The sequence below is a fragment of the Acartia tonsa genome, chromosome 5, assembly GCF_053477335.1.
Source record: "Acartia tonsa isolate MP-2025a chromosome 5, ASM5347733v1, whole genome shotgun sequence".
NCBI lineage: Eukaryota > Metazoa > Arthropoda > Copepoda > Calanoida > Acartiidae > Acartia > Acartia tonsa.
The window spans coordinates 18,381,297-18,398,393 of record NC_137264.1 but is presented as its reverse complement, the minus strand read 5'-3'; the positions used below and the strand labels follow the sequence as shown (position 1 = coordinate 18,398,393).

Below are 17,097 nucleotides of genomic sequence, written 5' to 3'. Positions count from 1 at the left end.
GTATTAACCTAGCGGATATTACTCGGTTTCAAAGCCATACTGGAAATATGGTTACGCTTTCATCTAAGTAAATACATTCCCATGGAAACATTTTTAAATACAATTAATTGAACAATTATTTGTAACCAAAAAATCATGCTTGAAATAAGATCTTTTTTTAAAACAGGATCATCATTTTTTTAAGAATCTTCAATTCTAAAAATTGCTATTTAGACTTTTAGGGATTATTATGCGAACACCGTCAAGGTTTTGCTGACCTCGGTGAATGAGATACCCCCCCCCCTCCCCCCCCCCCATCACAAGTCTAACCATTTCCTAAACATATCCCTTTCCCCCCAACACAGACCATGGAGATAACCACAAACTCAAATTTCATATCTCTACCCACACTGTACTTTGTTCATGTTATTAGGTTGGTTCAAGCCATCTCACATTAGATAGTGGTCGTAATGTTATTAAAATAGTGTTATGTCGATAATATGTCAGCAAAAAGAACTTTAATTTAATGTCACAAAGTCAACATAAATATATTGTAGTTAATGATGTGATAGAAAAATTGTATGGCAATATAATGACCACTTTGAAACCTTGGAATTTTTATACTGACAGGATGCTTCTAATATTGACATTGTGTCGATATACTTCTCTAATAGTTTTTGTCGATCTAATAGCATTTCATCAAACTAGTCATGCCATTTTTATGAATAATTTACAAGATATTTCCGTCGAAACTATGAACAATTGGCTATATTTTTATACCATAGAAATATATTCTATTAAAACTATAGATTATGAGATGTAAAAGAATGGTATGGCAATCTGACAGGAAGTTTTTAAGACCCTGCAGGATTAGCAGGTCGGAAATAGGAAACGCGGCTTGAAGAAAGATTGTGTATAAAGCCCCAGACAAAATTAGGCCCTAAAAGGCCACCTTCTTAAAATTGCCAAGTAGGGTGTCATATAAAAAGTCACAAACCTCTTAAAATAAAATAAAATATGCGCGCTTCTCTCAAAAATGTTGCAATATATGAAAGCTTTATTTGTTTTTCACCCCCTAGATTTAAGTTTAAAAGGGGCGAGAAAAATCGAAAGGGAGCTTTCCAAACTCTGTTCACGCCACTTCTATTTAGATAAGATCTCAAAAACAGCAACAATTTATTTGATTTATAATAGATGTAAACTAGGTATGGGATAACCAGACAAAAAAATGGTTTAATACAAGAAATATTTACCATAAGGTTTGGAAATAAGGTTAGAAATAACAAGGATGAAAATCAGACAGTAGAACATACATTATTATAAAACGAAATTATACATCTAAAAAGAAATTTATGTAAATACTAAATATGTCAAAAATTTGCCTAAAAATAGGATACTTATATTTCATAAAAACACACTCAAGTAAAATGGATAATTATGTCATCAATTGATAAGTTTCTGTCGATATTAATTCCACTGGGGAGGGACAATGGCCCCTAACCTCTCTAAAAAATTATATTAGATTTTAACCTTCCCCATAATAAACCTATCCGAAGTATGTATCACTCCCATTTAGTCAACAACTTATTAAAAAATACAGACTTTTTAAACTTAGAATACGATAAATTACCGATTGCTAACATTAAACCCAACAGATGGATATTGCCACTATTTTACCTGATATTTTCATCAACGCTGTGCACAAAATAATTACAACAATAAAAACCTATGTAATATTGTAACTTGTATATATAAAAGAATTATCCTTGGTAGTCGAGCCATAGAGGCAAACAGACACGTCTGTAAAAGGAGAGACAAATTTTTAGGCTTGATACGAAGTTTTTAAGAGCAGTTCGAAATTTATATGAAATAGTTCTAACTTTTTTGTTCATGTGTGGATTTTAAAACTTGCTTAAAACCAAATAAACTATAGGAACCGGTTCGCATCCATACGAATAGTTATTTCTCGCATCGTCTTATATCCAGCTTTCTAAGAATATAAAAATGTACAATCATAAGATTAAATCCAGTTTTTCAAGTCTGTGCCTTCGGCACCTCGGGGCTAAAAAAACTGGTTTTAATCTTATAATTATACATTCTATATCCGCGGAAAGCCGTTTATAATAGGATGAGAGAAAGAACTATTCCCGTATCGCTTCGAAATCAGTGGCTGAAAGGTTTGGACACTCAACTTGCCAATGTCCCCTCCCTCCCTGCATTTATCTCGTCAACCCGAGTGCTATAGAAACATTATAGAAATAGGAACGGGTATTCAACAATTTTAAACTAATTAAATAATAGTTATTTCTCGCATCGTATTATAAACGGCTTTCCGCGGATATAGAATGTACAGTTATAAGATTAAAACCAGTTTTTTTAGCCCCGAGGTGCCGAAGGCACGGGCTTGAAAAACTGGTTTTAATCCTATGATTGTACATTTTTATATTCGTAGAAAGCTGGATAGAATACGATGCTAGACATAGTTTTTTCGTATGGATGAGAACCGATTCCTATCCACCGGATTCGAATGAATACGAGAAAAATAATTACTGTATAAAAGAAAGCTGTTTTAGAGAACCACACATAAAACACAAATGGTTTCATGATATCCAGTCCATGCCAAATAAGAAAAATTCTGTATGTTATATTTTTTTTTCATACTGATTCATAATGCCACATGGTACAATGTTAAACACGAAGAATCTCTATAAATAAGTTCTAAAAATGTAAGCATGTCCTTAACAGTGTCCTGTAATTAAGAAGTTTTGCAACTTTACTTACAATTTTTTTTTCAAAATTAAGCCTTAATTATGCTTATTAAGTTTTAATGTTTGTTTGTTCAACCATTTCAGAGCTTCACTTTTATGGATGTTGTCATCCTTATTATATTATACCATCCTATCCATTACTTTGTGTTCTATTTTTTCGGAGATAAACAAATTTGGCAAAGCAAAAATTATCCTCCAACAGAAAGTAACGTTTTATTAGATTAACTAATTGTAAATAGAAATCAGGGACGTCCAAGGAGGTTGGAGGTGTGGGTTCCCGCCTCCAAAAAAAATTTATCAGAGATATAAGTTAGTCGCATATTAGTCTTTGCTATCATATAATGGCTAAATTCGGATTTGTAAAGTTTTTGTGTTTTGTACCACTTTTTGTATAGTAGAAATGTGGCCAATCTTTCCTGACACCGGAAAGAGTAAAACATAAATTTTATTTCCTAGTTTCAATAAATATACGGTTTAAAGGTTTTTCTTTATTTAAATCTGATTGTTCATGCACAACATTATTAGCTAGAGTAGGAAGATGCCTTGGCCATAATAAGGCGAAATTCAAGACAATTAAAGGTCATGCAATCAAAGAGTTTGTTGTCTGTAGAACGTTTGGCCGTTTAATAATAGGTCACGTGCATAACCTAATAACAAAGTAGTTACACAAATTTTAAAACCATATATTTTTATTTCAGTTTTCGTTTCATTACTTAATTTCTAAAATATAATTTATTTGTTTATTGTATAAAATAATCACATTACAATGCATATTTATATGTACATAAATTAAGTTTAAATTCACAAATATATAAAAAATTAACTTAAAAATGTAAAGAATCCTAATACCAAGAGAGCATTTAAATTTAAACTTTTCTTTTAGCTTTGCTTTTGGTAACTTCAAAGAATTAAATAAAATATTTAAAGTTATTTTAATGAAATAACAAGGATGAAAAAATTAATAAGTAGCGAAGCACAGAAATAAATAGATTCCACGACTAGTGTGTTTGAGAATATTTGCAATAACTACCTCATATAGCAGCCAAGTAAATCTCATTTCGCCTGAGGCACTACAGAATAATCAACGGACGTAAAAATATAATGAGTTATTGAGAAACTTTGCTATTGAATTAAGAGGGCACATGTTATTGAACGTGATATTCAATGTTTCAAATATTTTACTAAATTCAAGCTGCTAATAAATTACTTTAAAAACATAAAGTTTTCGTAATCATAAATTTTACTTTAATTTATTTTGAATTTAGCCAAGTTTTTGTTTCATGGAAAGAATAAAAGTAGCGGGGTTCGTCGTATTTTCACAGTACCATTTGATAGGTTATTTTAGGTTAGGTCAATATTAATGATTGCCACGCAGGGTTAGTGCCCGCCGCAGGGGCTAGAAAAACAAAGAGAAAAGCTACTGTGAAAATACGACGAAACCCTCTACTTCGTTTTCCTTCCATGATCCAAATTTTTAATTGAGAAATGCCCAAGGAAGATGAAATTATTTCAAATAATTGGATGGCACTAAGAATTTTTGATTTTAAGGTTTTCATTTAAATATCTAAAAAGAACTAGCTAAAGAAGTTGTATCAACTTTTTTGCTTTTTATTTAAGATATCTAGCCGGTTCTTTTAGTAAGTAGTAGATGTAAAATTTTTCATAGAATTCAGATATGCAATCGTTTTTTTTGTAGACCTCTTATTTTTTAAGTAATTTAAGTTTTAAAAAAAAATAATTAAGTCGGTTTTAAGGTACTAAAACGCAACAAAATAAAAGAAGAAAATGGCCAGTATGAACAAAAATAGTAAGATCTTTAATTTGACACCTTACTTTTAAAATTCTGTTGAGTAATTATTGAAAAAATCTATTTTTTTAACCTCGGTTTAATAAAAACTTTAGACCTAAATATTTTCTCAAACAGACATAAAAAACATGGGTTCATATATACCTTTAGAATCAGAAAAATATTACGAATCTATTCTAAGCAAAATTGAAAAAGTTATATAAAACTATAATAAAAAAAATAAGTTTAATTTAAGAATCATAATTTTCGGCTTTAAAGGGTTAGCTTGAACTAAACCTGAACCAAACCTAAACAAAAGACAATGCAATGTAGCAGATATTTTTTAAACACAAGAAACAATAATGTATTTTTAACTGCATTGTTTTGAAGTTTATAAACAGACTGATGCATATTTGTTCATAATTTTTCATTCTTTACATGTTCTTTAACATCACTATATTTATTGTAGTATCTATTGTATATATTGTATGAACGTTCTCCTTTTTTACTGGCAATTCTATAGGTTAATTTTATAGGTTGAGCTTCCCGATTCGTCAATTTTTGCGATTTGTGATTGGCTAGTTTAGTAGTTACAATTCTTAAAATAAACTTTTTATTTTTTCTATTTTTTATTACAATTTTTTTAAACTTTTTTAATTTTGCTTAGAATAGATTCATATTATTTTTCTCATTCTAATGGTATATATGAACCCATATTTTTTATGTCTGTATGAGAAAATATTTAGGTTTAATGTTTTGATTAAACCGAGGTTAAAAAAATAGATTTTTTTAACAATTACTCAACAGAATTTTAAAAGTAAGGTGTCAAATTAAAGATCTTACTATTTTTGTTCATACTGGCTATTTTCTTCTTTTATTTTGTTGCGTTTTAGTACCTTAAAACCGACTTAATTATTTTTTTTTTTAAACTTAAATTACTTAAAAAATAAGAGGTCTACAAAAAAAACGATTGCATATCTGAATTCTATGAAAAATTTTACATCTACTACTTACTAAAAGAACCGGCTAGCTATCTTAAATAAAAAGCAAAAAAGTTGATACAACTTCTTTACAATTTTCATGTATTTGATATAAATTTTATTATTTGACTATCTGATTTTTACTAAAAATTTCAATTTTCTTTGATGAACTAAATTGCAGTCTTCTGAAAAAAATGTGTATTTTTATAATATCTAGCGGCCACGTCATTTTTTCTAGAGGACGATTTCTCTCAGGACGGTGGTGGTACCTTTCCCTAATATAGTTATAAACCTTTTCAGGACAAATGAGAAGCTACACAGTAAATGAGTACCATAACTGTTCAGACAGACACAGATCCTGTTTCTTTGATATAAGGATGATCATTACTAACACCAAATAAAAAAGCTTTTCATAGATTTAAAATACGGGGACATCATATTCAATATAAGTAAATGTGGTTCACAGTTAGAAGCACATATTATAGTTAAAGACAGCATATACCAACAACAAAATTAATTTGGAAAAAAAATCCTGAAACATATATACGTGATTTTCAGCTGCCGTTGAGGGGGCAACACTTAGTAGAATTGGCGACCTTTTTATCTGCCCCCCAAATATTTTATTTATTTCGCTTGTTGGCTATGTATACCTTACTCCTGAATTAAAGAGAAGTCTTTCCGTACTTGAACAACTGATTGTTGGACTGGCGAAAAAGTTAAAGGAAAACAGATAATAAAAATGATTTTTATATAATTACCTAATTATTTATCCTTTTTAAGTTCTGTAGAATCTTGAAGATTTGTGCCTACTACATCCCCCAAACAATCCTCTACCAAACTAATATCGGGGAAAATCTCTTATTTTCAATTGGAACAAAATGTACCCCAATTAGCAAGATTTTGTATGAAATGAATTATATTGAAAGTATGAGTAGGTTCGTATGTGGTGTTGTCACCGAGTTGTAGTTGTAACAGTTCAAGATTAAGTCCTAATGTGGTTACTCTAATTTCTCAGTCGCATTGTTTTCACGCAACTTCTCACTGGAGTTGTGTAAGAAGGGAGATAATTTAATAGATTAGATACTCATTAGTCACGTACATACACAAAATTTTCTTTGGGGGTTAAGGATTAATATAATGGTCCAATTTATGTTAAGAGATCTTTCCTATTAAGCTCTTGTATGCACTGACCAGCAATTCTATTAACCACAGTGTTGCTAGTGTCAGTGGTACTACTATCAGGAGTTATATTAGGAGCAGCAGCGCTACTATTCACTAATATACTCTTCAGCCTGGGTTTAGCTGAATCTGTCACTGTGGTAGTTGACGGTTCTGTGGTACTCGAGATAACAACGTCTAGGTGAGAACCTTTAATTATTTCTATGAGTGTTTCTTATGACAGTGAAGGCATCTAGCGGCTCTTTAAAATAGTTTCTCGTATTCATTCGAATCCGGTGGATAGGAACCGGTTCTCATCCATACGAAAAAACTATGTCTAGCATCGTATTATATCCAGCTTTCTACAAATATAAAAATGTACAATCATAAGATTAAAACCAGTTTTTTAGCCCTTGCCTTCGGCACCTCGGGGCTAAAAAAACTGGTTTTAATCTTATAATTGTACATTCTATATCCGCGGAAAGCCGTTTATAATACGATGAAAGAAATAACTATTTTAGTATTTCTTTTCTAGGGGCGATTTCTCTGAGATAGGTGGTACCTAAAAAATATTTATATACCTCACCGGACCTACAAAGTACAGTAGAACCATTATATTTATATTAGGATAAATGTTTGAACAGAACTATCTGCTTATAGCTAAAAAAAGACGGATTCAACAAAGCGAAATCTTTCCCAACTTACAGCTAAAAGATAAAAATACATGGACGAAAACATCCATAAAAGCAAAGCAAAACAACATAAGACCTATTTGACAAAAGGCCTTAATTCATGAGACCTAAAGAAGGATAAGATCTAATAGAACAAAAGACACAAAGAAGAAATTAAATATTTAAGGCTTCATTCCTGTGGTATCACCGGTGGTATTCTTGCCAGGTATGGGGGAGGAAGTTTTGATATACTGTACTTCTTCATCTAGACTACTTTGATCAGCATCTGATTAATGGATAAGGACAATTTTTATTTTGTGAATATAAATTGAAGCAGACTTCTTGGTTAATGATTGATTAACAAATCAAAGTAAAAGGTTTTCATCTTTCTTAATAAATCATGGATGTATTGACAGCATAAATAATATTTTTTAAATTGAACTGGCGAAAATACATCTACTGTACTTTTGCCAGATATGAAAATGGCAGTCTCGACCAAGAGCAGTTCTTAATAAGAAAATATGTAGATAAGGATGACTACATATATTTGAACAGCCACATAAATAAAAGAAAAGAGTAATAATAACAGACATAACGCCAAAACAAGCACAGAGTGGTGAAATGAAGTAAGAGCAATTGGGATACCTTGGTTCAAATTAAGACCCAAGAAAGAATATCCTTTATTTTTTAAAAATAACTGTCCACGTCCCTGATTCAGGATTTGAGTTCTTTCCAGAATTATTATCTTCCTCTCCACTCTCTCCAGCCTCAGCTATAGCACGTGCAACCAGATCATCCTAAATAAGAACTATATAGTTAGTAGAATTATTATCTTCCTCTCCACTCTCTCCAGCCTCAGCTATAGCACGAGCAACTAGATCATCCTAAATAAGAACTATAGAATTAGTAGAATTATTATCTTCCTCTCCACTCTCTCCAGCCTCAGCTATAGCAAGTGCAACCAGATCATCCTAAATAAGAACTATATAGTTAGTAGAATTATTATCTTCCTCTCCACTCTCTCCAGCCTCAGCTATAGCAAGTGCAACCAGATCATCCTAAATAAGAACTATATGGTTAGTAGAATTATTATCTTTCTCTCCACTCTCTCCAGCCTCAGCTATAGCACGTGCAACCAGATCATCCTAAATAAGTATTATACTTATACCAGAAAAATTGGATCTAACTTAGTTTATGGTAAAGCATTGAGGGTACTTTACTAAAATCAAAACATTAAACACAGCTTGCATTCATTTTGCAAATTATTAAGAGCAGCACAAGATGCCTTTTAAATTATCAGAATACAATAATCAAGTTATTACGTTTAGGATATTTCTATGCTTCATAATACTTTTCTGACGATTAGAGTATACGAGTCAGTCAGTGAGGTTACACTTAAAGGTATGCTAAATATCTAAAATTAAGAGTGTTTTTACGACTGGTATTTTATTTTTGTAATAAATAATTCATTTATTTAAAACTTTTCTAAAAAAAAACAACTTCAAAAGTAGAAATGCTACTTAGTAACTAACAAAAGGTTTGTTATTAATTTACTAAATTTTAAAAGTAATTCTATCCTATTAAGCCTAAAGCCAAAGATACAGCTTAACCAGAAAGATTTTAGTTCTTGAGTCGGTTTCATTTTATTATTGTCACTCCTACCCATTTAACATCATTAAGGGTAAATGATTCAGCTCTTGTTAGTACTCTCAAGTGATCGGCAGCTAACCATCCATTTATTAGGCCTCTAGCTGTATGTTAAAAATGGTAACACGGCGCCAGATTGCTTGCAGGTGCCGAGCCCTAGTCCTGACCATAAGTTGTGTGAGACTAATGTAAGATTCCAGGGATGGAAGACAAAGTTTAAATTAATTAGGATACACTCTTCACCCACGGTTGTAATGATTGGTTATCTAGTTAAATGAAAGACAGACTAAAAAGTATTTTTTTTGTAAATAACGAAGAAAAATAAAATAAAGTTTTAAAGAATCTAAAATAATTTTTAGTATCATTTATCTCTATATAAAAAGCTTCACTAAAGGAGAACTATATCGGCCAGGAAAGAATTAGGGGAGGATTAATTTAACCCCAATTTGCCTATCCCATTATACCTGGCTGAAATTTCAAGGAAAAGTTTGAACACAAACTTAAATTGTTTCTGATTTCTAAATTACATCAAAACTTGTATAATGTATTATTCCCTGTCTTACAAAGTCCAGAGACTATTTTTCAGAAAACAACATAGGGACAGAATGATAACATACATAAAAGCAAGGTTCACAAGTTAAAAAATCTAACATGTTCAAACCGTCGATCCGTCCGTCCGTAAAAGGTAACAATTTTCATTAATGTATACATTGTCTAGGATTGTCATATCGATTTCAAACTTTCATGATGATTCCTAAAACAGTTAGGTACAATCTAGAAAGCGTAGCAACTCTATAATCGTTACTAGAAAGTCCGTACGTATATTTAAAATATTATATATTTTTTTTGACAAAATTTAGTTTATGTCATAATTATCCTATTTATCTTATTTCATCTAATTCTGATTCCTGGACAATATAGTACAATGTTATAAGAGAAGCCTTTCTTTAAGTCCTAGGATCAAAAGTATTTAATATATATTTAATTTGCAACAAATTTACTTAAAATTTAGTACAAACTTATATATTTATATTCTGCTTATTCAGGAATCGGTTCTGACACTATACAAGTGTTAATGTTCGTTTGTTTTATTATTTCAGTGCTTTGCTTTTATGGATGTTGTCATCCTTGTTAGGACATGACTTCTTTCAAATGTTTGCCCCTTATAATTATCTCTGTTCTCAATGTTGTCTAGATAGATAATCATCAATATTTTAGGAGTAGCGAAGCTAAAATTTAATTTGATTATGCTGTACGTCAGATCTCCCTGTTAAAAACATATATATACTTATATTTAATTCTAATTTATCGGCGGGTTTGCCAGTGCCACTCAGCTTCACCCTAATAAAAATAATAAAAAATAGGCTAAAACCATCAAAGATGAATAAAACATATAAAACTAGTGAATAAGAAGTTGATGAAATCTTTACCTATAAAGCTGAGGTGAAATCTTAAAAATTCTTTTGCCTCACTAAAATCAGTTTGCCCCACTAAAATTATCCCCTCTAAATTTTTAGTGAGCCTCACTGATTTTAGTGAGGCAAATATTTTTAAAGAATTCACCCCTGCTTTAATGTAAAAAAGCCCAATAATTTGTTATATCAAAAAAGTCTATATTGCACCGTTCTGTTTCATGTTTAGAAAGTTATCATTCTTGTTTTATTTACGAAGAGAAATAACTTCAAACAAAGTTTACCTTTTCAAGTTAATTTTAGTTAGATAACTCAAATTTTATCAGAACAGAGAACAAGTTTTTCTTTTTATATTTTTTATCATTATCGGGGAACAGTTTATGTATGTAAAAACAAGGGTAACTGATAACAATCAAATGAAGTGGAGCACAATACATCATTTAGATATTGTCGAGGCTGATTTCTTTTGAAGTGGTTAAAAAGTAACACTAAAAATATTTTTTAATTGTTAGAATATTATTTTTTGCCTGTTACGAGTTGTCTTCCCAAAACGATAAACTTTCTTAAAACTAGTTTGCTTTTAAACAAAAATTTTAAAAGCGAAGCATTTCTACATCTACGGGCTGTACCTCTCCTACGTAATAGATAGCTTAGATTAGATTTGTCCTATTTGTTTTAAACTTTGCATGATAACTCTTGTATAAAAGTTTTACAGTTTAGAAAGAGGTGATAATCGATAATTGTCTGTGTGTCTTTTTTAAACATTTTTTTTAAGCTTAATTTGACAATATTTACAATGTTTTATGATAAAAATGCTTTTGTTTTATCAGGTTTTATTTTAAACAATTAAATTTGTTTCTAAATATAATCCTTTAAGAAAAATAAACAAAGAAAGCTTTCAAATACGAATTTATACTTAGAACTGCAAAACATGACGTAACCAATGTTTTCAATCAAAATTAATTTAAGAATTAGTAAAAACCCGGATTATTAATAAATCAATTAGGATCTGGCGTAATTAATTAAGACCATACCGAATTTTTATCTAATTATATTTTAAGTGTCTGTCTGTAATGGATATAGAATACGTGGATATATTGACAGAAGAAAATGTGTCGTTTATTTAGGTTGCTAAAATGGACCTCATTTATTGGTCATCAAGTATGAGGGGAGAGGATGGAGTAAAGGGGGTGGATGGAGAAGGAGGTATCGTTTTTTGTAGCCATCTCGGCCTTCGGGGTATCACTTTATTAGAGTACATGAAAATCTGGTGTAACATCCAAGAAATTATATATCGATTCTGTCTGTTTAATGCATTTAAATATTTTTCACAATCTTTTCGATATTCATTAAATTTATAACTCATTTAACCGTCTGTTTGTCTGTCTGTCCCTTTTTATAAGATTGTCTTTAACCTTTCTCTGTCGGTCCGTCCGTAAGTGAGGACACACCCGGCTGTATCATTATTATTAAAAGATGTTTATTGTTTAAAAATTCATTTTGTTTGTCTGTCTTGGTAAAAAACTTACTTTGTCTCTCGCTTCATCCGTCATGTTGGTTTATTGTCCGACCGTCTGTCTGTCTGTCAGACTACTAATGAACTTACCCTGACAGTATCATCTGGCTCATCAGATGTATAAGAATTCACCTCCTCTTCAACTTTCTAAAAAACAAAGAAAGCCTTATTATTATACTGGGAAATTATTTGATACTGGGCCTCTAAAGGAACCTAGAGGCACTTAAGGTGATGGTGATTAAATACCAACCAATTTTTATTTTAGTTTAAAACAGAAAAGTAAAATAAATTTTAGAGATGAAATTTTTTCGGGGGGTGGGGGAGTGGGGTGGGGGAGTGGGGTGAACATACCCTCTACAAAAATAGCTATAAACCTTCTCAGGACCTATGAGAAGCTTAAATGTAAAGGAGAACGGTATCGATTCAGCGGTTAGCGGGATCCTTCCCTACACACAAAAAAACTCTTATAAATATTTTTTCGAATAATCTGGAATAGCCAAGACCAAACAATTGATAGGAAATGCACGGCAAAAGAAAACGAGAACAAAACAGAATTTTTTGTACAGATCTGCGCTTTATTAGCATTATTGAGCATATAAAATCTGTTATTATTTATACTTTTATGTGCGTAATTTTTAATTTTCTATTGTTTTATAAAAAATCGTAATTCTCTTTAAAAAAATACCTTAATTAATAAATGTAAAATTATAAACGGATGTGAAAAAAATCCTTGAAATATGTTTTGACGTATTTTCTAATGTTTTCTATTTTACACGATTAATCATTCATTAAAAATATTCGGATCAAGTAAAATTCACGTAATATGTTTCTGGTAACGAATATCTCTAAAAAAAACTAAGAACTTTTAAGGGGGAGGTAAGAAAAACGCCATACGTGTCGATGTCGGTCTGAGCGTTTATGACAAATCTATATGAAAAGATTGTTGACTTATTATACTTATATGAAAGTAGCAATAAGTTTGTTTGTGTGTACTCAAGGGTTCCACGACAAACGCAGGAGTCCCAAACGTCGGAGTGGACAAACGCAGGAGTGCTAAAATATTAATTTAATCACGTTTTTCTATGCAGGTTAGGTTAGGTTAAGATATAAATATACAAATAAGCCCCCAGCAGGGGTTAGGAATTAAAAAACCTAAAAAATGGTTTAAAATAGGTTAGGTTAGGTTAAGTTTCCACTCCTGCGTTTGTCTACTCCGACGTTTAGGACTCCTGCGTTTGTCCTAGGACCTACTCAAGGATTTTCCCGTATGGTTCTACTTTTCAATGAAACTTCTCATAGATCATATCTCCACCCTCCCAAGCGAAAACACCACTAGAAAAAAATATCTCCCCAAAATATTTTAACTCTTATTTTTAAAACTATTTTATGTAGGTAAGGATAAAAAAGCGTAGGGTAGATTCCCCCTTCTTTCCCTTAGAGGCCTCTAGGAGCATAGCTAATGACAAGAATATATCACCTGTATAATATCTCTTTCTTTCTTTGTGTCTGAATAGGATTTGCGTAGTAGATCAGCCTGTACAACCCTGGGGTCACAAAATATTAATCCTTTAGGTAAACAAATAGTAATAAAAAACAATCCACAGTAATTTAAAAAAAAAAACTCGAGCGATGCCTGTTAAGTAAGAAAACAATGATGGCAATATTGGGTATTGGGTAACCCAGCAGGGTTAGGAGCCCCCCTCCCACCCCAGGGATTAGGAAAAAAGTTCTCCTTCACTCATTTTCACTTTTTAAAAAGTAGTATGGCATAGTTAATCCATATCTATCAGGGTAAAAAGCAATTAAAATTCTCATCGTTATAAAAAAATAAAAGATTTAGGTACAGCGTTATGAAATTATTATGGAAAAGCTTTGCTTTTATTAACAAAAAAAGTGAGTTATAAAGTAGATTCTCATAGGACAGATGAATCTTTAATGGCAGCCGAGAAAATCACTCTTCTTTTTAAGAACAAGGTGGGCAAAGTTATACATTAGTGTTTGTCTTAAGGACTAATGCCTTGATTCTGAGCTTCCACGTCGAAGGATCCTGTCCACGTGTTCTGAAAACTCGGGGTTAGCCTGAAAAAAAATATCTTAGAATTATAAAAATCAAGCATTTCTGTAATTAGGGTTTGTACATCACAAAGTTATAAAAACAAACAGAAAGAGTTAGGTCTTAGAAAGAAATTTTCAGATTTTTTGCGATATACGACACATCATCTAGTAGTTTCACTGTAAATTAAAGTTTCATGGTCTAAACTCTTTGAATGAATTGTTTTTTAGGCAATTAAGAAGCAATGTAACGTCAGATTTTGAGAAAGCCAAACTTGAAGCAGATTAGATTTATAAGATTAGGTATGTTGCTCTTATTCAATTAATCAAGATTTAATAAAATATCCAAACCTTTAAAGTCAACGAATGAGAGAACGTGTTTATACTTTGAGTTGCAGTATAATTTACACAATCCAATGTCTCCAAAGAAGATAGAATATAGGTAAGAAATAGGAAGTAATTTATCTATATGTAATACAATAACATTTGTCTTCTATTCATATTATATAATCTACCTATATAGTATATACAATATACATACATATTTTTCTTAGGAACTGAACTATTAAATCAAATTGATCAGTTATAGTAATATTTCTTATTTAATTTAATCACAAGTAGCTTCTCTTCGAGATAGAAAATGTGTGTAGAGGGGGGGGGGGGGGGGGTTAAATACCATAAAACCTGATGAACAGGACAAATAAGAAGCTTCCCAGGATATTGAAGCATATTCAGTCCAATGCATTCCGGTAAGTAAATTTTACAAATATAAAAAATTGCAATATAAGATGCCCTATACAACTAAATCCTATTGAACTATCCTGCGTTCTTATAATCAAGATTTAATAACATTTTTTGAGGTATTTTTGTATTAACACTTATCTGTATATAGGTTATAACAGGTGTTTTTTCCCTGCCGCAAAATCATACAAGAGGGTCATTTTTTCGCGTAATTCCGTAGAGTTGGGTGCAAGCTGCCAGTCAAATGCACTTATTAGGTCAAACTATTCCTAATTTTGATAAAGTATAATTAAGAACAGTTTGACCTAATAAGCGCATTTGATTGTAAGCTTGCACCCAACTTTACAGAATTTAGCGAAAAAAATGACCTTCTTTTTAACTACAGCAAAAATTATCATTCGATGGCCTAAAATGGCCTAAAATCTTCGTAATACCAGCAGGTATATTTTTTTAAAAGTAGTGCTTAATTAGTTCAGTAGTTACGATTCTTCAGGACGGATGGACAGACGGACGGACAGGCTAATTTGCATTACATGTAGATTGAGTCTTTTTTTTTGTATTAAGAAACATTTTACGATATGACAATATGCGGCAGTGTTATGACACCTATTAGGAAATGTGGTGCCTATATGTCTCCATTAGGCCTTTGTAGTGAAGCCAAACTGCCTAACTATTTGTAATCAAGAGCATGGATAATGATATACTCATAGGAGAACAGAAATAAAAATATTAAACAAAATATGTTTAGGTATATTTAGAGGAAAGCGATTATCTCGGCTGCTATTTATGATATATGTATGGAAAGATTTTTCTAAAGAAAAATTGACTTTGTTCTCTTGGCCGGTTTTGTTTTAGTAAACTGTTTTATATCTGTGTGCTTCGCTAATAATGGATGTTGTCATCCTTGTTTATTTTTAAATACAATTTAGTTTAAAGAATATTGGTCCTTTTCCCAATTTGTAATCATCTTTGTGGCTGTATTGTACTTTACATAATTCGTTTGTGTGTGTGTGTGTGTGTGTGTGTGTGTGTGTGTGTGTGTGTGTGTGTGTACATATGTGTTTGTGTGTGTGTGTACATGTGTGTTTGTTTGTGTATGGCATTATATGTGATTCTATAGGTTAGTAATGTCGTAAAAACAAGGAGGGGATTTTTGTCAGGGATCTGAAGGGATAAGACTATGTTCGATAAATTGATTACCCTTCTGTAGAATACAATAGGTAGTTGAAATGGACACTCAACTTAATGAACCAATCAATCAAAAAAGTCCCCAAAGTTGTAAAGTCAACGTATAAGAAAATATTATCACTTTATGGACTAATGTAATGAATAGCCAAATTTCCCCTCCCTCCCAGGGTTTTTGTTGTAGAGAATTCGTAGATCAAATTATGAAGGCAACTTAAAAACACTAAGAAACCAAAGATAATACAGGTATTACGAGGTACAATTCAAACAAATATCGATCTCCAACTATATATTAACTTTATTTTCCCGATTTTAAAAGTTATAGCTAAATATTAATACCTCTATGAGTCCAATTGCTATAATAGAACTGTTTGAAATGTACCTTATGTTTTGTTTAAGTATTTCATTATTCTAATTTCTAATTTAGAAATTGAATCTTCCTTTTAACCTTTATGCTGAAATATCAGAATATTATAAGTACGTCCTAGTAGGTTTTGCAGAAGAAAAAGAGGCGTGCAGAGGGTTTTGCCAGGGGATTGTAAACCTTGGAGAAGACGGAGAAATTAGGAAGGTAGATATACCACATATTAGGGTTGGGCCGGATACCGGATATAGAAAATGGCCGGATATCCGGCCAAAACCTAATATGTGGTATATCTAGAAATAAGCCGGATATCTGGAATCCGGCAAAAAAAAGTATCCGGCGACCCAACCCTACCACAAATAAATATATAAAAAAGTCCAATGACAACATAATCATTTACAACAAATTGTTATGTTATGTTATTGTGTATGCGCTCTAAGATTTTGTAATCAGCTGGATCAACCATTTCTAATTTTTAGTAAGGGTCTAATGCAGTTTTATTTCATTTAAAAAGTGGTTGGTCCTCCAGTTACCTTAAAGATTTACATAAAAATATGATCCTTGCAATAATTTTTAAAAATCTTATTCATTTTAACAAAGAATATATGTAGAGGGTATCCCTACCAATGGTACCCGAAGTTGTGTAACATTATCTTATTCGTTGTACAGTACACACATTTGGGTGCTTTTAATAATTTTAATCTACGAAAGAGGTAATTTTATAATCAGCATTGGGTATGAAAATACATTTAGTATGCCTACGAAACTGATTAATAAACGCTGTATTAGACATATTAAAAATATCATTTTAATATCCGCGGAAAGATTGATACGATGC

The 17,097-nt window shown here is 31.4% G+C and overlaps 1 protein-coding gene across 5 annotated transcripts in view; it reads right to left on the bottom strand.

Moving 5' to 3' along the window:
• Nucleotides 1-3,418: 3,418 nt before the first annotated feature.
• LOC145318912 (transmembrane protein 120 homolog) overlaps nt 3,419-17,097 on the bottom strand; it is a 51,775-nt gene continuing 38,096 nt past the window's right edge. Inside the window, exons 13-21 of one of the 5 annotated variants that reach the window (XM_080160608.1) lie at nt 13,935-13,996; nt 13,395-13,461; nt 12,008-12,064; nt 8,058-8,139; nt 7,541-7,634; nt 6,683-6,871; nt 6,272-6,354; nt 5,602-5,698; nt 3,419-4,330 (exon numbers count right to left, since the gene is read on the bottom strand). In XM_080160608.1, the coding sequence (XP_080016734.1) occupies nt 6,276-6,354; nt 6,683-6,871; nt 7,541-7,634; nt 8,058-8,139; nt 12,008-12,064; nt 13,395-13,461; nt 13,935-13,996 (630 nt within the window). In that variant the 3' untranslated portion in view covers nt 3,419-4,330; nt 5,602-5,698; nt 6,272-6,275. Of the gene's footprint in view, nt 4,331-5,601; nt 5,699-6,271; nt 6,355-6,682; nt 6,882-7,540; nt 7,635-8,057; nt 8,140-8,385; nt 8,488-12,007; nt 12,065-13,394; nt 13,462-13,934; nt 13,997-17,097 lie in introns of those variants that run through there. The other 4 variants (XM_080160607.1, XM_080160609.1, XM_080160610.1 and 1 more) reach the window with 4 other exon arrangements.